This window comes from Oreochromis niloticus, linkage group LG18 (genome assembly GCF_001858045.2).
Source record: "Oreochromis niloticus isolate F11D_XX linkage group LG18, O_niloticus_UMD_NMBU, whole genome shotgun sequence".
Lineage (NCBI taxonomy): Eukaryota > Metazoa > Chordata > Actinopteri > Cichliformes > Cichlidae > Oreochromis > Oreochromis niloticus.
Window position 1 is genome coordinate 160,700 of NC_031982.2, and position 23,758 is coordinate 184,457.

Here is a 23,758-nt window from a genome sequence, read left to right on the forward strand (position 1 = left end):
AGTGCGCCCCAGGGTGGCTGTGGCTACAATGTAGCTGCCATCACCAGTGTGTGAATTTAAATCTACTTATGCTAAATATTGGCTGTGCTCTAAACCAAATCTGGCTGAGAATACATGAAATGTGCAAACTGCAGCTACACTGTGGTGCTGTCATTATTAAATTTACTAAAAGAAACAATGCTAACCTTCACAGTCTTGAAAGTGTGTGAGGGATCTTCCTTTAGAAAATGAGGTCCTCTGTCCTCTTCCTTTGTGTAGGGCTCTGGTCAAAGAAGTCAAAAAGAAAACAAAAACACTTTTTAAACAGTGTTTATGAAGCATGTAGACAGCTCCAAATTCACAGCTTTTTGATACATAATTCCATCAATATATGATTATCATTGGAGATTTTGAATCAGGCTTATCAGGACATTCAAGTAGAATATGATATCCAACCTACCACCAATATACATAAATTCTGTAAAAGGTACCACACTAAATGTCCAGTTGTGAAATATGATGACAGACTTTACTTATCAGCTTTCTTTCAATGAGTTCATCAGTTGAACTGGATAACCTAAAACTTAAACAAAGGATTAGATTTCGCAGTTGAACACTTACATCATCACCGAAGCATCTTATGAGCCTAGTTAGCCCTCCTATGCCGTTCTTGATTTTGTACAGCTCCACGAACCTCTCCATAATGGTCAAGCACAGCAAAAAGGAACCCTTTCAGGTTAACAGATGTAAGACGGGCAAATTCTGCTTCAACCTGAGCAATAGAAGAAGAGGGGTGGGGAGTACAGGCAGAATAAAAAAAAGATTCTTTGAGACCCAAATTTAAGCAAATGGTCATCTGAGGCCCATTAGAGAAAACACAAACACACAAAAGCAAACAAACAAAAAGATGCACTTTACCTGCCGTTCAGCAAACAAGGAAGTTCAGAGAACAATAAGCTCTGTCTCGAAATCTTTTAAAGTAGAATGATTGTGAAAATGACTTATGTGATGTAAAACTTTAATAAATGTGCGATTAAAAGAACACTGAGTAAAAGGACAAGTAACAATTTCCTTATTCCTCAGATGTTTACCTTGATGAGCAATACTGTTTTAGTCCAACTGCCTCATTAAAGTTACACAACAGGCTTTTTACATTAAAGCCAGCGAGTCCATTACATACTCCCTTTTTAGATCTGAAATACTGTGCACATTCTGTGTATATGTAGTGGAGCGCAATTTACCCAAAAGAGCGCAAAGTTTGCAAGTCCACCTCATTTAAATGATAAAGTCAGAAGTGATCATCTAGACCTGTGAAAATAAATTAATGACAAACCTGCAGTTATGGATGTTATTACAACCACAAGAACCTAAACAGTCTGCTCCATTGCTTTTGTTAATGAATCATTTGTTGGTAACACGTCTGAATATTTAGTTTATGCCACCTGCATGTGATCATCAATAGTGCCATATTACTTCTTAAGAAGTACCCTGACACTACAATCTTTATATCATTTGTTCTACAGAGCTATTAAATTACAATATAATCTGAGGTGTTTCCAGTATGACAAAATGCACAAATTGTAACTTACCATTTGACTCCACTGACAAAAATAAATCCCCAGCATCAAGTTTGGCTTCACAGACCTAAAATAAGTAAAATAAAAATATATGTTATAATTATATTGTTTTCGCCATTTATTCATGTTTGCTAATTTTCTGACATATAAACAATGTTAGTTTTGTTACAATACAGAGAATGCAGTTTAATTAAAAGGTAAATTATGCAAAAAAACCCAAAAAACTTCTGCAGTATACCATGCCAAAAATCAGTGTCTCTGATGCCAATTATTTTATCACTACAGCTCTTTTAGTATGGAAACTCACACAAACTAGTCATACTGATCACAAGAGTTCAAAAATAAGTTAAAATAGTGAGCTGTTGTTAAGCATAAAGCATTTCAGGGTAACAAATAACTGCACAATAGAATTAAAGCAAAAAATAAACACACTGGAGGACTATCTGATAAAAACTAATATAATGCTGGTTTGTAGACCATATTTTGTCTCAGTCCTCAGTGCACTCTTGCAGCTTAGCATGCAGCAGTTAATAACAACTTAAGTGATTACATAGGGGTAAACAGATGACAACAAGCATCGGAGTCCTGCCAAAAAGTTCTTTTTGAACCCAGCCAGTTATTGGAAATATTGCCAAAATGAACTTCCACCAAAATACAACAGCCTGTGAACTTGAAAGAAATTTACAAGTACAGAGACAATATGAAATAAGCTTTATTAATTAGCTGAGTTAGCTTGCTAATATCGCAACAGTGGTTGAGTGCACAACCTTAAAGCTAGCGGCACAATACTTGTGATTTGGTCAGCGCCACATTAAACCCATAAAAAAGGCCATATGTCAGTTTATTAGGTCAAGTTTGGTCATGACATACAAGCTGGACCTTGTCCGCTAAAGTTACATTAGCTAAAGCAAACATTTCGGTAAAAGAGAAAAACACACATCATGCCATAAATTCAAAACATGTTCCAACTTTTGTAGCTCTCTTTCCTTATAGTTATAACCAATGTTACTCACCTTGAAAGCATATTCCAAAGAAGACGATTAGAAAACGTCCAAGTAAAGTGAGCATGTCGTTAACCGCCAATTCCCCATGATGCACCTCGGTAGCAGTCACGTGAGGCAGTTTTGAATCCTGCTGTGCTCAACTTACCCACATTGTCAAGTTCACATAAGTTTCTGATTTAGCTGGACATGAGTTTTCAAGTTAGCTTTTTTTGGTGTAATTGGGACGTTTTTAACTTGTAATTCTATGTTATAACAACAACTTCAGTCATCTATCGTCAAACTGATATAGAATAATATGTTGAAATAACAAACAGCTAGAATTACATTTTACAGTGTACGTACATAATCGAGTTCATCGTATATGCCAGTCCACATCCCCTGAACAGTGGCATTATGTTACCTCAGAGCAAAACCCAGCCGATCTAGCAACCAGGTCGGTACCTGCATCGCAGCTAGTGGACACTATGTGGTTTAAGGGACCAGACTTCCTTCACAAACTACATGAACCAGAGACACATGAATCGTTTGAGCTGATTGAACCTGAAGTGGATGCTGAAATCCGACAAGTTGGTACTTTCGTTACTCAGATTCAGAAGAGCGGACTCACACCAAAACGCTTCCAACGCTTTTCAAGCTGGACGTCACTGGTACGTGCCATTGCCTTCTTAGTTCACCAAGCTCGTTCTCACTCATCAAGCAACTCGTCAAATCATTCATACAGGGGCTGGCATAGATGCAGAGAAGCACGCACTCCAGAGGAGATGGATGCCGCCAGTAACCTCATTCTCCAGTCTGTTCAAAAGGACGCCTTTCCTGATGAGTATGCTGCTCTCCAAACCAGTCAAACCATCCACAGCTCTAGCCCCATTGTGGCCCTTGACCCCTTCATGGATGAAGGCCTCATCAAAGTTGGAGGTCGCCTCAAACATGCTTCATTGGACCCAACGTTAAAGAATCCAAAAATTCTGCCAAGCAAGCATCATGTGTCAAATTTGCTTGTCCTGCACTATCATGCTAAGGTTGTGCATCAAGAAAGACAGTTCACAGAGAGTGCAGTTAGGCAAGCTGGACTGTGGATTGTAGGCTGCAAAAGACTGGTCTCATCCATCATCCACCGCTGCGTAACATGCAAGAAACTCAGGGGGAAACTGGAGACTCAAAAAATGGCAGATCTCCCGCCTGAAAGACTCAAAACATGCCCTCCATTTTCGTATGTCGGGTTGGACGTGTTTGGCCCATGGTCAGTGGTCACTCGAAGCACACGAGGTGTCGCAGCACAAAGTAAGAGATGGGCAATACTTTTTACATGTATGACTACAAGAGGTGTACACATCGAAGTCATTGAATCTATGGACACTTGCAGCTGCATAAATGCAATATGCAGATTCTTTGCAATAAGAGGCCCAGCCAAACAAATGCGGTCAGACAGGGGCACCAACTTCATCGCAGCAAGCATGGAGCTTGGCATGACACAACCAAACAAGAACCCTCCCGACATTGTCAACCATCTTCACACCAACGGTTGCACATGGGAGTTCAACCCCCCACATGCTTCCCACATGGGGGGCGTCTGGGAAAGGATGATTGGGGTAACTCGCCGAATATTGGATTCTATGTTCTTGCAGAACAAACACACCCGTCTGACACATGAGGTGCTTTGTACCCTAATGGCTGAGGTATCGTCTATAATCAATGCAAGGCCCTTGGTCCCTATTTCAACTGACCCTTCCTCACCATTCATACTCTGTCCTGCAATGATACTGACCCAAAAGCAGGGCGTTCCTTCTCCACCAGGAGACTTTTGTGGAAAAGACTTGCTCAAGAACCAATGGAAACAAGTGCAAGCACTCGCCAATGGTTTCTGGAGTCGCTGGAGAAACGAATATCTCAACACCCTCCAATCAAGGCGCAAGTGGCATGGAACACACCGCAATCTTCAGTCAGGCGACATTGTGTTGTTGAAACAAAATCAAGCACCCAGAAACGAATGGACAATGGCTATCATCACAGCCACCTTTCCAAGCAGTGATGGGAAGGTCAGAAAGGTCGAAGTGAGGACATCTTCCCAGGGAGTCTCAAAGACTTACCTGTGTCCCATTTCGGATGTGGTTGTGCTCTTAAAAAAGGAAGTGACTGATAAAAAGCAGTAGTGGCATCAGTAATGCCAGGCGGGGAGTGTTCTGTCCCAAGTAAAAGATTAAAAATGGTTCATAATAATTTAGTGATAAAAATGTCATATTTCATCTGTGATAATTTATGTTAAAAAAGAGAGTCATTTAGTTAAAAATATGTTCTATACAGTCAGCATTAGTTTTTCTGTATCTTATTTTGAAGGAGTAATCTGTGTTCGCAATGCATTGTGGGAAGCAGAAGCTGCAGTCAGTTGGGAAAAAGCATTGTACAGAAAGCCTGCCTATCCGTGTTTAAACTTCATCTCCTGTGGCCTGAATCTTTATATACACCATCGAAAGCAATGACTTTTCACTCAGCACTTTCATCGAGCTATTCAAGCCACAATTGTAAAAGATTGTAAGCTGTCGAGAAGACCGTAATAAAGGAGCAAGACGCTCAGTTTCCTGGCTCATGAAAATTGAGTTTGGCTTGCTGTTGACCTGCGTTAACATACACAGTGTATCCAACACGTAGCGATAACAGTACAAGAACAGTTATAGTCTCTTTTACTAGGCATCTTGGAAACAAAACCCTCGAAATCCAGCTCCGCTGGACTGGTGGTACATGGAACTGATACGGAATCTATAGTCAGTACTGTTTTAGTCTCAGCTCTCTCGGTTCTGAAGAGACCTGGTGGCAAGAAGCCTCTGTTACTCACCTCCGCTGTTTGATCTGGTGGCCCAGCGGCGACTCTCTCTGGAGAGGCTGTTGTTTCCAGTGGCGATGACACCATTGGGTCAGCTGACTCCCGTCCTCAGCTCACATTCCGGCCAGAAATGCAAATGGGGAATAATAATCTGAACATGGTGAGGAAGAGCAGGCCCGCTGCTGCGTTAGGATGATGACTGGAGAGCTGGAAGGCAAAAGTGAGGCTGGTGAATCTCACACTGGGAGGAGCCTCAGGGTGCCAATCTTAATCTGCTCTGGACCCCAAGGCTGAGGAGGTGATGCTGGCTTGCTGGGTTGCTGCTGACGTGGCTGCTGTATCGGAGACTGCGTGGCTCAGGAGGTCCTTATGGCCTGAGCTAATCCCTGGGCATGGAGGCCCTGTTTCAGGGGAACGTCCGTAGCCGCCATGCCAACGAACACAGTCCTTGAGTCCATAGACCCACTGATGCGAAGAAGCGACTCTCGGGAGCCTCTCAAGCTCCTCACTTAACTCCTCTGGGATGTCTGTTGGGTCCACAGAATTCAACATCTCCAAACAGTGATTGTTAAAACACCGTGTAGCAATGTCAGCGTCATTGCAACCCCTCATCAAATTTGGGTCAAACAAATCAGAAAACTTCTGAGCAAAATCCTGATTTATGAACTGCTCATGGATCATGAGATTTCATGGTGGTGTGTCCAGAGGAAAACTAAAGTTAAAAATAACAAAAGAATGGTCACTTACTTGCACATCATTGACACAGACATTGATTACGTCTAAGCCAAGAGAAAACACAAGGGCCAAGGTGTGGCTTTTAAAGTGAGTGGGTCCAGAGACATGCTGAATAAAATTAAAAGAACGTGTAATAGATATATAGTCAGAGGCCATGCTACAGCTGAGATCATCAGTGTGAGAAACTGTGCAAAAATAGGTGTGCCAAGCTTTGTTGCATTATACTTAAAGACTTAAGGCTGTAATTGGTCTCAAAGGTGCTTTAACAAAGTATTAAGCAAAAGCTGTGAATATTTATACACATGTTATACTTTTGAATTTTTAATTCAATTGGATTCATTTTAAACTCTTCTTAATTTGTTACTATAGGGTAGGCTATTGTGTGTAATATTTTGAGGTGAAAGATTAATTTAAACTTGCTCACATACGCTGCTGCACCAGCTTGGTCAATACAGTCTCCAATGTGGGGTAAAGGATACGAATCAGGCTTAGTTACTGTGCTATCTTCAATCCGTAAAACACTGTGGCAACTTTGACTTTTTGATCAATAGACAAGGGGAAGCCCAGCTTGATGAAGACATTACTGCAATGTTATTTTCTTACCATATACTGGACTTTATGATTAATTTTTTCTTTTCCTCAGAGACTAAAATCTTTGCCGGATCAGTTTTGCATTACTCACATCAAAATATGTTCAATCCAAGTGATTTTAGAAGGCATGTCCCCAAAGCAAGATGGATACCCTCTAGTATAGATCAGCTCAGTATGTTTTTCAGTAGGCAAGTAACCCAAAAAACAACTCAAAATTCTGAAGTTCATTGATTTGGTTTTAACAAGTTAATGTGGCAAAGTTTGCTTTTCTCCAAAGGCCTCCCGAAGCTAATACTCAGCAGTTATAGTCCCCAGAATATCAATCAACCACAAATGACCAAACTGACTAATAACTCAGACTTTCTCAAAAGGCAAGCCCAAAGATACGACTAGCCAATTTAGTGTACACAAATGTAACATTGAAGTCTTACAAAATAGCACACCAAGCTTTTAATTAAGCATAAAAAAAACTTGAGAACAAGATAATTGTGCAGACGAGTCTCCATTTGTCACAACCTGGCTCAATGTATGTGATAAAAAAAGAACAAGAACACATATAGACTTTGGAGGCCATTGGATGGTAAATGGACTGGTTCTTATAGCGCTTTTCTACTCTATCTGAGCACTCTACACAACTTGTTCATTCACCCAATCACATTTCACAGCTATCTAACTAACATTCATACATTTATTCACACTCCAATGGATGGATTGAAGAGCAACCAGAAGAGCATCTTGCGCAAGGATATTTGGCATGCAGACTGGAGCGAACCACCAACCTTCCTGTTAATAGGTGACCTGCTCTACCACCTGAGCTACAGCCACCCCTGATATTTCAGGATATTTCAGTTAAATAAAATAAAGACACCAAAAAATAGCTTGAACAGCATATCAATACATCATGTCTGAATTCATAGAGGGTATTTGAGAGAGCATGTGCTAAAAACAAAACCGAAATACTTTGTCAGCTAAGCAGCATCCATGAAAAATAAGCAGAGAAGAAACCCAAGAGGTTCTGGCAGGGCTAGTTTATGGGCTTTTTATACACCTGAGCCTGGACTGCTCAGGTGTGCTGCCACTTGAAATTGGGTTAGTTCCACCCACCATACAGGCAACAAGAAAGCAAGGCCAGTCACAATCTATAATATATAAAGAATAATAAAAATCTAAGACCCTACAAGTTACCAATCAAAGCAGTTCTGTTGTATTGTCCAATGTCAAAATCAAAATGAACCCAATCTTTATGTTAAAAATTAAAAATTATTTTATGTTTGCTGTCAGATATCTAAACCTTTCAAAAATTATTGTTATTGAATTGAAACAAATAATTTAAATGAGTTCATATTTTTAACTGGTACTTATTCATCAAAATAACTTTAATTACTTTAATTAACTCAAACTGAAAAAAGAAAAACTCAACCACTTTGAGTATTAGGGTTTACAGTGTATTATATTATTTCCCATACGGTAAAAAAATACATTTTTCCTGGCCAAAATATATTTCAAATATAAGGTAAATATATGTTGTATTTGTGATGCTCAAAAAAATATATTTTTGAAATTGAAAATATATTTGTTTCAAACCAAAATACATTTCAAAACATATTTTAGGGTGAAGAAAATACATTTCCAACCTTACAGTAGAATGTATTTCAAAGTATCCTTTATTTAAAATGTATTTAGTGCAATAATGATGATAATGATAATAATACTAAAAGTAACATGCTTTATGCACATTTGCAAAAAACAGTTTCAAACAAAACAGAGTCAAAGGTTTAGCAAGAATTAGGTTGTTTATTCATTTGCTTACAGTATTTCACATTACACAATATCTCACTATAATGTAGCGTTCATTGACTTTGAAATTATCTGTCAGTGATACAGTAAACAAGATACAATAACTGCTATGTACACTTTAGTTTTTGACAATATATACAGTATAGTACTTAAAGGAACACACTCCACTTTTTTTGGAAATAGGCTCATTCTCCATCTCCCTCGGAGTTAAAAATGCAGCGTCTTCTTTCTAGATCCATACGTTAATAGGGCTCTGGAGCGTGATCTTACGGGATGGGGCGTAGCCAGGATTTTTGGTCGAGGCGCCATATTAGCAGGCCAAACAAATGCTTGCTGTGTGGCCGGTTGTAATGTTAGATTGCACTACTGGCAAAGGAATAAGCTTGAAAACGGGCTCTCTTTCCATTGTTTCCTCACCTGGAAGCATCATGAGGGAGCTTATGTGTTGGATGTTACCAAAAGTAGGCGTCTAGCCTGGATAGCAGCTGCAAGACGAGCTGATATTCAGTTCTCTACCATCCCCAGATATCTGTTGGTGTGCTCCAGTATTTTCATTCAGGTAAGTTCTAAATAAGTTCATATTATTCTTTATAGCCTGTTAGTTTTATTTTCAATGCGCTCTGAGATCATAGCACAAACTTAGAACAAACATGCAGAACTACCTTCTATTTATAGAGTTGCTAATTATTTGGCATTATTGCAGCAAACCAGCCTATGAAATGAATGAAACAAATCCTGACTGGGTTCCAACACTACACATGGGGCACTACGAAATCCCTGCTTCAAACTACATGCTACACACCACCATGCCAATCAGATTACTTCTTCCATGTGTGAGTAAAAAGGTGACCCTCCTGAATAAGATGGCAAAGGTTTGCTGCGTTTTGGTGAACATGTGCCCCAGTGTGGTAGTAAAACCAGGGAAAAATACTCTTGTTAAATACTCTTAAGTCTTGTGCTGTTTATGTAGTGATAAGTTTTCAAAAGAGACAGTAAATTACAGAATGCTAGTAGTGGGTGATATTATTTAAATGCTGTCATGATTTTATGTGAACATTTTGTCATTTGTAAACTATACATAACATTGATTCTACTTTGTAACTGATGTGATGTTCTACAAAGTGCTTTTAATTAAAAAAGGCAAACATTTCTTTGTTTCTTTATTCAACTTTTGAACAGTGCTACTTAGTAAGTACATATTCAGTAAATGCAAAGTATTTACATGGCCCCCTAAAATTAAAACATTATGGGTTATTCAGAACAGAACTATGCTTGGAAAATATTGTCCCATCAGTTGATCCAACTCCTCCACAGTAGCAGGTGGAACTTTTCTTTTCTGAGGACGGCTTCTTTTACCTGTCACAACGAATGGTCTGTTTATGTTTTGATCAAGAACCTTTTTTTGGGCAGCTGAAGAGGAGAAGTCTATCTTATGGCCAACCTCTGGCTGTATCTTGGTCATATTACCAGGCAAAACCCAGTATGCAGGTTCATCTGTAACAGTCCTTGTGCCACAGATCTGCACTGTTGCTTCTACATTAAACAGAAGAGCTGCAGGTCTCCACGACTCCGGCCATACAGGTGCAGTGGGCGGCTTCAACCTTCCCTGTGATGCTCACAGTGACCCATGGCTGCAATGCTGCAATTCAGTCTTTAAGAGTGCAGTACCTGAAACACACACAGACAAAGTTCATTTAAAGACAAGAACTTTAATAAGCCAAGGCCAACATGAATGTGTTTTATCTACTTTCAAATCCATTTATCATAAATATAATAAATAAAGTGTTTTTATGTATCCATGTATAGAACACTGCATCTTTCTAAATCTGCCTGTTTCTTTTTAGAAACCTATCAGCAAAAAATGAACCTAAAGTATGTAATGCAAGGATGTCATCACTTTCAAGAGGGAGAAAACATAATGTTTGACTTTAAGTGACAATTATGGACACCTAATATGATAAGGAGATTCTGCAGGTCATTAATCAATGTATAAAACTAAAACAGAATGTATTTTTAGTGACACAGGACACAAACAAGGAAGCAAGATGTGTAATTAGGATTATTTATAATAAATATGAATTAATTAGGGCAATTTCTTTAACCATAAAGAATAACTAAATCCTTAGGACAATGTCACATCAATGCACTGAACTCACTATGTTATCCCTCTAACAGAGCCTCTACATGTTCTCACTGTAATTTCCCCCTCATGAATGAATTTATGCTGCACTAATTTGAATGTTCAGGGGGAATCAAACGCATTTTACTCGCAGTACTCGAGCTGACTTACCTTTGCTTGAATGACGGCGTACTCACAACGTGGAGGCTTAAAAATAGCCAAATCTTGTACCCAGTCCTTGGTGAATTGGATGTGCGCCTCCAGAGATTTATAACTGCGAAATTGGTGCGCCGTGTATGAGCTGACTCCACAGACAAGGTATGAGAGTAGATCATGCTAAGTCAATAGCGGTTTGGTCTTCAGGGTTTCTACTCCACGGCCGTATTTCATACGGGTCCACATTTCACCAATCAAGTACCGTCTCTTTGCATCTGGACACAATCTGTCTCTATACCGTCATTTTCTTTTGAGCTACGTTTCAGAATGGTTCGTAGCAATCTTGTTTTGATTCGTGGCCTGCCAAGATGGTGCTGCGCTCCCACAATGCATTGCGGCATTACGTCAACTCCAAAGCCCTTTGCGTGCAGGAGAGTATGCGCATGCGAATTGCCATGGTGGTTTAAAAAATAAAGATATAATGAAAAGTAATTAATAAAAATTAAATATTTAAACATTCCCACAAATGTGCAATGAGCGTGCAAAAACTCTCTTTATTAGTTGTTGCTGTTTCTTTCTTTCTTTCTTTTTTTTTTGAAAAATAACGACGTCTCTGAGGCGCGAATTCCGACAGCGAGAGGAACGGCCGGATACGGGAGACGGGAAGAAACAAGCCGATTATGTTCGCGTTAATTAAGTGTTTGGAAGATGTAAAATTCTCAATTCTGCCAACTGAATATATACGAGATGTTAATGAGGATAAATAATTAGCCGGCATGGAGGAAACGGACCTTTATTTGGTGGAGTGGCGACAAGGAGCCAAAAGGCGGGTGGCCGGTCTATGAAGCCTCCATCATCAAGCTAGCAGGTGCCTTTTCTCATATAATATTACTTTATTCTCGCTTATTTGGCACGGAAGCGTAGAGCTGCCGCCCAGGCAAAAGAGAAATATAAGTATATCACGTTATAATGTGAAAACTTTATCGTTCTAACAATATACTATCATGTTTATACAATATTTTCATGTTTGAACAACATGTTTGAACAACATTGTACGAACAATGTACATAATTATCACGTCTGTACAATATTGTGCGAACGTGATAATTATGTATATTGTAATAACGTGATATTATATTATACAAACATGAAAAGCATAATGTTAGAACAATAAACTTTTCACGTTATAACGTGATATAGCTCTATTTTTCTTTTGCCTGGGTAGCAGCTCCACGCTTCCATAATTTGGTAATCAAAATATGTAATTTAATTAATTATATTGTGACGTACTTTTGCCTTTTCTTATTATTCTGCCTTCTCAGAAAGGGAAAAAAATACAAATAAAACTGTTTACACTTGTTATATACAATAACTATCAAAACCTATTCACATTTAATTTGGCTTTCACAGAAATCCCACCTCTCCTTCTGGCTACAGAGTACTTACCAAGGTTAGAAACAAAGCACAGTTATGCTTAATTAGTGTTCGCTAATTACAATGTTCCACATTTCCTTGCTTTTTTAAGTCATTTTTAGGCTTTTTAGAGTTTTTGTTTTTTGTTTTTTTAGCAGTAATGTTTCTGCCTATTTATTTCAGCCCATGAAATCGAATGCAGATCTTCCTGATGTCAGATTTACATAAATGTAAGTAATTTTGTTTGTCATTGTCATTAATGTTGTTGCTGTTGTTGTTTTTGTGCAGTTCGCAATCATATAAACCTACCAAGCATCAGTCAGCACAGTGACTAACCTAAACAGATTCTTGCTTTATTCACATATATTATATGTAATTATATATACTTGGCCCCACCCCATTGTTGTGACAGCCCTGATTGTACTTATACACTGCATCTGAACAGGGAACAGTCTGCCACATTAATGTATTTTTAAGTGACTTGTTTGTAATACATGAATTTGTTTCTTACAGATGTCAAAGTCTCAACCTCATGCTGCCCTCCCCCATCCTCCTAAAGTATTTGTTGTTGTAGTTTTTATGCAGTGTCTGTGTCACATGCTAATCATAATTATTGAAATAACTGTTTTCTAACAGATTTTCCAAAACACTAGTTATGTTTGTTGTCATTCAGACCAGTACTACTAGACATTGCTTTGTGGTCATGCATGTTTGACAAGCTTGTTATGATACCAAAACAGTAGGCCTGTCACAATAATCGATATATCGACTTAACACACAATACATGTACATGACCTCAATAATTGTTGATGATGCAATTTATCTGCCATTATATTTACAAAAATAAAATATAATAATAACAACACAATAACATTAAATAACGTTGTTTTCTATTTGTTAGAAAATTTACTATTTATTCAAGTTTTTATGGTATCTAATATTTTGAAACCTAATTTCCATGATCTAACTATTTTAAGAATTAGATGTTGGTTTGTCAATTGAAAGTGTGTAGATCTTGCATTATTATGGTGTTATATTATGATTATACATTCAATGACATAAAATGGTCTTAAAATGACAATGACATAACGTGTCGCAATTGTTCATGGGGCAATATACCGACCAACAAAAAGTTGTTATCATAACAGGCCTTCAAAACAGACGGTTTTATGATTGATAAATTCAAAAAATAAATACATTTAATTTCTCTGAGATTCTCTAATATTCAGTTACAGTTTACAACACAACTACCTGTATATGCAGTATTATACTGTAAATATAAATCTCTGCATTTAGCATCCCACTAGAAGAGTCACAGTTACTGCCTCTTTTTTTTTTTTTTTTTTTTTACAAATACCTGTACTATTACTAACACATTTACTGTTTTACTTTTAGCCTGTGGTTACAAATGCAGATTTCCTTAATGTAAGTTGTGCATTTTAATTACATCATGTTATTTTTATTATTATTTATTTATTTATTTTATTTTACAATCAAATATTTCAAGCTTCTTGGTTAAAGAAGCTTGATTGCTAGTAGGTAAAGAATAGTTCACCTATAATTGATATTCCCAATTAATTTCTCACCTCTGATTGAATGCCTTTGTTTCTTTGCCTTTTTTGACTATAACAAAACATTTTTGCAGGATATATATGGTGAATTTATATGCATAGATACAGTCGTAGTGCTTGACACATGCACACAGCAGTAGATGTACTAAAAAGGAAATAATTACAATCATGATGTTGATTGCTGATGTCAGTATATATATTTTAGAGGAATGTTTTGTTTTTTACCCAAAATGAACTATATTGTTTCAGAAGAGATTTATTACCTGACTCTTATATATTGTTCTGTTTTTTGTTTTTTTTTTGTTATTTTTAGGTTCAATGGTGCGTGTTCTTTTAATGGCCGCCTTCCCACTGGAGATTTTGATCCACAGCAATTTAAAAGGTAAACAGCGTTGAAAGTCAGTTCAAATGGTTAGCTAATAGTATTCTAAAAAGCCTACAACTCTGTCACCAGTTTCTTTACCAAAAGGTACCCATAAAAGTATCTCTCAATAGCATATCATTGTGGTTCGAATGTTTAGTTGTACAAATATCAGACTTTTGGAAATCTAAAACTAGTCAAACACTCAAATGTTCATGCTTTTTATAGGAGGACAGAGCAAAACGGACATCGGCGCAGAGTGAAGAACTGCCCTTCATAAGGACACTATGACAGCCATATATAGTAAGTGAAGACTTTCTGTGTATCTAAAATTGCATACAGCACAAGTAACTTACTTTGCAACCATTAAAATAGGTTGCAAAGTAAGTTACCAATACAAATAGGTGATGATGCATTGTAGTGGTTGGTCTCAGACAAAGAAGGTCAACAGATTTATGAATGCTGGAGGGTAAGGAGAGACGACCAAAAGGGGTGTTAGCATTACTGTAATGTGAACTGGATAGACTTTCCATCTAGGAAAAAAAAGAGGTAAAATTATGGGTAAAATATATCTGTATTAATATCTGTATCTATATAAACAGAAATATCTGTTTGCTAAATGAAGCCAGCTAACATAAATCATATTTTTATTTTAACTCTGATAAAAGTAATAGAACTGTGACTTTTGTTTGTTACAGTGGCGGTAAGGAAGAGGTTTCCCAATGTGTCCAGAAGGGCTTTGAGGATTGCAGTGAAAGCTGGGGGAACTGAGACTGCTGGAAAAGGAAAAGAAATTACATTTAAAGTATGTTGACTTATGTTCATACAATCACACACACATATATGTATACATATATATATATATATACATATATATATATATATATGTATATATACACACACACACACATATATGTATATGTGTGTGTGTGTTTCTTTTAGAATGTTTAAGTATGTAATGAGAATAAAATTATAAAATGAATATTCCTTGCTTGATTGATATGCTATATGTATGTTTTAAACATCAAATAAAGATTTCTTTCAGCTGTTACATGTGAATGTGTTTTCTTAGAAATATATGAAGGGTTAAATTTATATATTTTTGAATGATTTTAAATAAGTTTAAATTGTATTTTTAAATATATTTTATAAATATATTTCAAAATATCAAAAAACAGCCAAAAAAATATATGTGTTAAAACACATTTCAAAATATATTATAAATATATTTTTTAAATATATTTTAAAATATACAAAAAATGGCCAAAAAATATATGTGCTAAAATACATTTCAAAATATATAAATATATTTCAAAATGTATTTTAAAATATATTTTTTACCGTGCGGTTTGACCTGTTTCGCTTAGGATATTGAAAACTAGGGCTATTTTGGTAGGAAAGTGTGCGTGTGTGTAACGGTTTAACTGCGGGGCTGAAGCCTCCAGTCCACAAATAGGCTCCTCCGAGCGTGCAAAGGCATGAACATCCCGTGCACAAAGCAATAGGCTACACCAACAAGAGCTCGCAAGAGGCTTCACAATATCAGATCCGCTGGAAGCACCGAAAGACAGCATCGGCATGCAGCCGGGTGCTAGAAGAGATACATGTGTGCAGGATGTGCGCGCATCAGGTACTAATCCTTCTCTGCCAGGGAAAGAGAGAGCGGGCTGAGAAATCGCCATCACGTCGTTTCAAAAGTGAGACTCCGCATATCGTGAGGAAAGCAGAGGGGAGCAGAGGCGAGCAGGAGGACTGGGTTAGTAAAGGACGCCACCATCACATCTCTGAATGGCTGCCCTGTTCTCTCTTAAGAAGCGGCAAGCCAAACCCACCGGGGTGAGGACTAACACAGCGTATATAAAGCGAGTGGTAGCTACCAGATCACCCTTCGCCTTTTTGTCCTGCAGACTGACGTGGATTAATCAGTACCAGGGTAGCATACAGTTGGAGCAGCCATGTCTCATGGATGGGGATACGAACCGACCAACGGTGAGGATCTTAGAGCATCCTGCCGGGTTTGCTGCAGGAGAAGATGCTGCCACACTCAACTCTGTTTTGTATATAGTTGTGTAGACAGTGGCCTATATTACAAACAACAATTTGTCAATTTTCAATAATAATTTCATTGCTTAAACAATATACCACTGCGGCTAAGCCTGGGGTAGGAGCAGACCTAGAGAGACCCTGTTCGTTTACAGAAGCAAAGCGTTCTTATTTATTTATTCCTTCATGATTAAACATTATAACCATAATTGTATTTTAATGAATGGATTTTATAACGGTTTTTTTTTTTATAAAAAATAAATATGGAATTTTGTTAGTTTTGATAAGTTAGTTGTTAGTTTTATTAATTAAGATAACTGTTTCTCTGGGACACATTTTCTGTAATTTTATGTTCAAAATAAAAACGGGCTGTTATGATTTATTTAGTAATATATTTATTTAATTATATATTTATAGAATATTTTTCCCTGTCTATAATACCTTGATGTTATAGATAGGAATAAAATGGGAAAATGTTGTATATATGTGTAAGTGAAGTGGAGATTTAGAGCTGAGGACATTTTGGAAGAAACTTATCTTGATAAAATGGCTTTTAAAACTACAATTTATGGATTATAAATAGACTTAACTATTACAACCTTTCATTACAAATTTTATGAAATTTTCTGTATCTAATCTACAAATGAGGTCTAGCAATTTATTTGCCAAGTTTAATAGATTTCCAATACTCACTGTTTTCATACTGTTACCATTTACCATGGAAAGAACTCAGATACTTTGAAAGTCATTCGTATCTTATGTATTGTGGTACTGCTGCTTTTATTAACTAAACAACTTCAACATCAAGGTTCTCATTTAGGTCAGTAGCAGTATGATAGTTTAAAAATGTGTTAATTTTTCAACTAAAGGATGTGAGCACCTTGACCTTGAGACCTTGTACTTGATAAACAGAAATGAGAAATTAAATATAAGTTCTACATTTCTTAGTTATAAACCTGGTAGATTTACATTTAACTTCAGTTTGAAAAACCAATAGAAATGGTGCATTTTACAATTCTAAGTATACTTATGTATAGCATGGAGAGTCATATGTGGAATGTATGACAAAGGTGTGATGTTAACGCATGCATGTATTTGCAGGACCTGACACATGGGCTGCAGATTTCCCCTTAGCTAATGGGCCCAGGCAGTCTCCCATTAACATAATCCCTAAAGAAGCTCACTATGACCCTTCTCTGAAGGCTCTGAAAATCAGGTACGACCCCTCAAACACCAAGGGCATTCTGAACAATGGGCACTCCTTCCAGGTGGACTTTGTGGATGACACAGACAGCTCCAGTAAGTACAGAGCCACAAAAAAGATATTCATCTAGTTATTAAGGCATGTCTTGTAAGATGTGGCTAAATTATCGAATAAATGTCTAGATGTCCATTGCAATCTTCTCAATGTTTTGTTCAGTTATAAAGCCTTATGGACAAAAGTATAATGAGTATAATATAATATTCATTATATTGCAGTTGTGTAGAAGAGGGTCAGAAAATGTGAGTCTTTGATTAAAAAATTCTAAAGTGTATGTCATTCTGTACATTTACAGTTGGTCCTAGCATTAGTTAGCTTTATCTGTCTTGTTTATGCATCCACCCCTGCTGTATGTACTGTAGCAGATAAGAGTGATGATGTCAGCATGCAGTTAATCCTAATCAGCTGTATTTCATTATCTGCAGGTCAACAGACATCTACAGTACCCCACCCTGTTATACTATACTATACTAGTACTTTTACTGTTCACCTTTTATCCAGTGTACTGCATGTCATTACAAAAGTAAAAGTAAACACAGAATTAAGTCATTTTACTCAGTTCCAAGAGTTCAAAAAATTGAGAACCAGAAAAGACTAAAAATCCAGTGTTAACCTCATTCAGGTCAGACTCTGAAAATCCTGGGTCTTTTGCTTTTTCAATTCTGGATAGGAAAGATCAACACATGCAAAATCTGTCCTTTCCTGACTGTGGCCCCAATGATTATGATGTTCTGTTCTTACTAGCCTTGACTGGGGGTCCCATTTCTGGAGTCTACCGTCTGAAGCAGTTTCATTTCCACTGGGGAGGAAGTGACAACAGAGGCTCTGAGCACACTCTCAATGGCATCAAGTTCCCCTGTGAGGTAGGAAGATCTTGACACTGCACAGAATTAAAAATGGTTGCACACAATTTGCAACTTTGTGGGTCTGTTGTGTAAACAACTATTTAGTTGTCACTTTATTTTCTTCAGATTTGTGCATTAATAATCCAACTTTGCTTGATTTTCTCGTTAGCTTCACTTGGTGCACTGGAACACTAAGTACCCCAGTTTTGGAGAGGCAGCTGAAAAGCCTGATGGACTTGCTGTAGTGGGGGTATTTCTAAAGGTGAACCGTCAGTGATCAGTCACATTTAATGATATTCAATATTCATCGCCTTGGGATTCTGAGGGTAAAAAGTTCAAAATGAATAAAGTAAAAATGTTAAATATCAAATTATGTTATGTCTTCACATTGTGTTCCAGATTGGTGCTGCCAACCCCCGCCTTCAGAAAGTTCTGGATGCTTTGGATGCTATCAAGACCAAGGTAAAATCAGCTGTCTCAGAATTGCTCAAATACAGGTTTGCTGAAAACAAATGTGCTCGTACTGTTTGTGCAGAGCAGTTTAAAGGCGTTGGAAACTAATGATGCCACTATCATGGTTTTTCTTTTGGTCTTTCCTTTCTTCCCTTTTCTCTTCCCTCATGCCTACAGGGAAAGCAGACAACCTTTGCTAACTTTGATCCAAAGACTCTTCTTCCTGGTTCCCTGGATTATTGGACCTACGAGGGCTCTTTGACGACTCCTCCCCTCCTAGAGAGTGTAACCTGGATTGTACTTAAGGAGCCAATCAGCATCAGCCCTGCACAAGTACTTATCTTGGCCCCCAACCCCATCCCTTTCACACACATAGGCAATGTTTAGCTATAGCTATTTGATTCAATTCAATTTTATTTATATAGCATTATATCACAACAACAGTCACCCAAGGTTCTTTATATTGTAAGACCCTACAATAACCCTACAATAATACCAAGAAAATCCCAACAATAATATAACCTCAACGAGCAAGCACTGTCAGGGTGTGAGTGTATTAGTCAAAAGAAAATATGCAAAATCATACACACGTTTGTATGACTATACATTTCATTTAGTGTTTGTGCATGGTTTGGGGGCCAGAATGTTGATCCAAACATTATCACTGTCAAGAGTGAAGTTACAGAAGCCATATCAGACTTTAGAGTAGGGTGGGTCTAAACCTTAAGTAACTGGTGTTTCACTTAGATTACACTGACTGCCTGCATCTCCAGTCTGCACTCATGAATGTAACCCTCATGTGACACAAAACTCACACAGAGGTGGCAATAAGCGTTCTCCTGTATCATTAAATGTGCTCATACATTTATAAGACACGCTTATATATAGATATACTTATTTTCCACAAAGTAGAAATCAGTGCAGTAACACTGAAATACAGTGCAACAGATGAATGGAAACTGGCCCGCTAAAGTAAATTCAAGATCACCAGCTAGCTAAAGGCTAAATGACTCCCAGTGAAATAGTTATTTTAACAATTTCACTGCTTTAGGCATTTCTCTTTCTCTCTCTTTCTCTCTCTCTCTCTCTCACACACACATACACTGCAGTGAGATTATTCCACGTTGTTTTAGTAATTTAATTGTTTAACATCTTTCATTCCACATTTTAGTCCTAGCACACTGATGTTCAACTAATCCTGTCCTGGGAATCCTGTGTGAAACAGTGGTGTGAATGTTCTCAAAAAAGTGTATGAAGAAAAGTCCTTTTAGCTTCAGTTTGGTTAAACCAATGCCTTCATCAAATTGGACCGAAAAGCCATTTGACATGATAAGGGAATGCTAAAGAGGAAAGTTTTTTTGGATGGATCTCTCCCACATACCTACGACTTGCATGTAACATTAATTAATGACACTTCAGTGGATGTGAGGTGGATGAAGCATTATTTCATTACAAAGTTTATCATTTGCTTATGCATGTATTACTGTTGGGTAGAACTGCACTGTGAGCGTACATGTAAAATAGGCTATTTTATATAATAAATGAAAATGTCTTTCATTAATTTTAAATAAGGCTTAGATGATGATTACAGTTGAATAGCTGTATGTTAAATATGTCTGTGTGGGAACATTAGACATGGTGAAATGGTTTTGTTCACCTATAAAAAAATTAAAAAGTCATGTACATCATGTAGTACTTTTTGAAAGGTAGTGTACTTGCTTACTAGAGACAGTAACTGGTTACATTGCAACACTGACTGTGTAATTTTGTAAGTTATCAATATAACCAGCCCTTGGTGATACTACAGAGTATACATTCACCTCTCACTTGTCCCTCTGCTCAATCATGTGGTAATCTTCTTGGTGATGATTGAAGAAATTTTACTAATGCAACTCCATAATTCTGCAGAAGTCCATGAAAACATGATCTTTTATTACTCTCCCTTTGCCACTTTTCTTCCTCATTAGATGGCCAAGTTTCGCAGCCTCCTCTTCACCGGAGATGGAGAAGCTCCATGCTACATGGTGGACAACTACCGCCCTCCACAGCCTCTCAAGGGCCGCCTGGTCCGCGCATCCTTCAAATAAGCCCTTCTTCCTTGTCAGATCCTCTCGTTGCTTCTTCTTCTTTTGGTGAACATTCCTGTTCCCTGTGTGCAGGCTTTACTTATTTTGTTTTTGCTCTGTTGAAATCACATGGAAAATTGTAACAGCCAATAACAATGATGTAGGACTTCTAGTTAGATTAGATTAAATGGATTTTCTTTGCAGTATCTGCATTGTTAAAAATACAACAACAAAATCTTTCCAAAGTGAATTATTATTTATAATTTAAGAATCTTTTGAAATAAGGATTTTTTTCAGAAAGTATTAATGATCAGTAAACAATAATATCTAATATCTAGACAATAATATATAGTTACTGTTATCAATTTCATCAAAAAGACACTGTAGACTAGGTTTGCTTTTTAATAGTCATATAAAGCACAAATGAACTTTTCATGAACACTTTCCTGTTCATGAAACAAAAGTCTGCTTAATGTTCTTCTTAAACTCTTCTAAATCTTTCCTCGTGTTTAAACTTTGCCTTTATCAACATTTTGAAGCTTTCTATGAATTGATTGTGTTGTGAATTGTGCTGCAGACAGCTGCTCAGATTGTCAAAGGCTTACCGATGGCTAATTCTGCCACTGGTCAGTAAACTGGTCAGCAAAAACAGGAAGTGACTGAACTTGGATATGACATTCTTCTGTAGTCATACTCATCATTTTACACACTATACAGCAGTTGGAGCCACTACCTATCAGGTAGTGCTTTTATGCAAGTAGATTTGACTTTTGACCCACCCCTTTATGGTACATTATGGTACGATAACAGAAGTAAGTCTGTTGTTAAGGACTGTCTAATCTAGCTTTAACCAGTAGTACAACCAAAGGCCATGTGCATTCCTGTGGATATGGCTTATCTTCTCAGTGGCACTACAATACATTTTATTCATGTCATTTAATTTTCTTTTCTTCCTTTTTTTGGTTTGTTTGTGTACCGGACACCACAGTGCCTTAACCACTGTCTTGAAGGCTATTTTTCCATTCTTCCTTTCTTTGGTTTGTTTGTTTGTTTACCGGTCACCACGGTGCCTTAACTGCTGTCTTTAAGACAAATTGGAAAGAAAGTGGCATCATTTTATGTCTATGAGCACTCTTCCTTTTTACTCTTTCTTTCAGTGCCTTTCGCGTATTCTTCATTTAACTAAGCTTAAATAAATAGCAGGTATTTATGAGAGACCAGAGCAATGTTACTTTTATTTTTCATATCAGTTGTTTTAGGGTGTCTCTATAGTGAAACAGGTTTAACTGCTTATAGTCACGTTACACGTGGAAATGCCTGTGAGAATCTTTCACTTAATAAATGGAAAAGTGCAACAATTTAAAAAAAATATGTATTATTGTCATCTTTCACAGCAATATTTGCTCTTATTTGGGAATTAACTGGATTTACCACAGTTCATTTTATATATGCATGGTTCCCAGAGGAAAACTCATCTTAAAATCTCTTGTTAAAGAATAAAAGTGATCTTCTGACTTGCATCATTTAGCAGGTGTGGTTTTTACTTTTTTAGTGAATTATCAGCCAAGGATCAAGGATTAGCACATAATTTTCTATACACATTCAAAATTAATAGACAATGAATACTTCTGACTTTGTTCATCTTCCGTATATCCGAAAAAGACAGGCAATAATTGCATCATTTTGGTCAAATATTTTGTCAAGATATCAAAATCCATGCTTTTATTTTCTCCTCCTTATTCGGGTCTGGATTGCTTGGGAAGCAGGCTAAGTGGAGTAGCTCAGGCTTCTCTCTCCCCGGCCACCGCCTGCAGCTCATTCAGGACAATACCAAGCCTTTCCTAGCCAGGTGACGTAATCTCACCAATCTCTCCAGCGTGTTCTGGGTCTACAACAGGGCCTGGAACATCTCTCCCTGGAGTTTCCCATGAAGCATCCTAACAGCTCCATGTACAACTTCATCTGGCTCTTTTCAATGTGCAGGAGTAGCATTCTGTCCTAAATCACTGAACTTGTTGTGCTATGTCTAAGAGAAACACCAGCCACCCTTCAGAAAAGCTCATTTCTACCACTTGTATCCACAATATCATTCATCATCAGAACAGAGCTTGAGATTGAATAATGGATTGGGGCAGTGCCAATCTGTTGTGACGATGAAAGAGCTGAGCATAAAAGCAAAGCTGCTGATTTCCGGAGTTACTCGGAAATCTCACAGAGGAGGGGTGTGTTGATATATTAATTAGAAATGGTGTAAAAACTTTATCATCCGTGAACAGGTGTGTCTGCTGGACATTGCGCTTCTTTCCCTGTCTATGAGGCCGTACCTGCTGAGGGAATTCCTGCAGACCAATTTCACTATTGTGTTCATCCTAAAGCGAACCCAAAGATTGCGGCTGACACCATCTCCAACGTTGTGTACTCACTCCAATCTCTCTTTCCTGAGGCCCCTAATATTATTCTGGGGGACTTTAATCACTGTGATTTGAAGAAAACATTGGGGAGTTTCTATCAACATGTGAACTGTCTTACACACTTCAATAAAAGTCTGGATCTGTGTTATGGTTCCATAAAAGGTGCGTATACATCTGTGGCAGGCCCCACCCTCAGATCCTCTGACCACAACACGGTGCATCTCCTGCCAGTTTATAAGACTGCTGAGGAGCGAGAAGGTGAGGAAACACCACATAAAGTTTTGGAGTAACAATGCCTCTTTAGCCCTGCAGGGATAATTTGACTGTACTGACTGCTTGGTGTTTGTGGAGTCATCCAGAAACATGAATGAACTGACGGACATTGTCTGCAGCTATAAACCATGGTCTTCAACAGCTCAGAGGCTGATTCATGAAAGGAAGAAAGCTTTTAATTCAATTCGATTCAATTCAATTTTATTTATATAGCGCCAAATCACAACAACAGTTGCCTCAAGGTGCTTTATATTATAAGGTATACAGGTCAAAAATCATTCAAAG

At 37.5% G+C, this 23,758-nt stretch overlaps 1 protein-coding gene and 1 long non-coding RNA gene across 5 annotated transcripts; both read left to right on the top strand.

Annotated features, from left to right (window-relative positions):
• The first annotated feature begins 11,419 nt into the window (after nt 1-11,419).
• Nucleotides 11,420-14,957, top strand: LOC102077967 (uncharacterized). 4 transcript variants are annotated; one of them, XR_003214742.1, is made up of 8 exons: nt 11,420-11,644; nt 12,187-12,226; nt 12,373-12,419; nt 12,703-12,747; nt 13,585-13,614; nt 14,074-14,142; nt 14,353-14,424; nt 14,820-14,957. It is a non-coding gene; the product is annotated as an uncharacterized LOC102077967 (long non-coding RNA). The 4 variants fall into 4 exon arrangements; XR_002057062.2 differs by having other exon boundaries at nt 11,423-11,644; nt 14,350-14,424; XR_002057063.2 differs by lacking the exon at nt 12,187-12,226 and having other exon boundaries at nt 11,423-11,644; nt 14,350-14,424.
• A 734-nt stretch (nt 14,958-15,691) lies between these two features.
• On the top strand, nt 15,692-22,158 carry cahz (carbonic anhydrase). The gene is made up of 7 exons (XM_003456728.5): nt 15,692-16,110; nt 17,266-17,463; nt 18,170-18,288; nt 18,440-18,532; nt 18,670-18,732; nt 18,901-19,056; nt 20,691-22,158. Exons 1-7 carry the CDS (start codon nt 16,077-16,079, stop codon nt 20,808-20,810), a joined length of 783 nt encoding a protein of 260 aa, XP_003456776.1. The 5' UTR covers nt 15,692-16,076; the 3' UTR covers nt 20,811-22,158.
• The last annotated feature ends 1,600 nt before the right edge of the window (nt 22,159-23,758 follow it).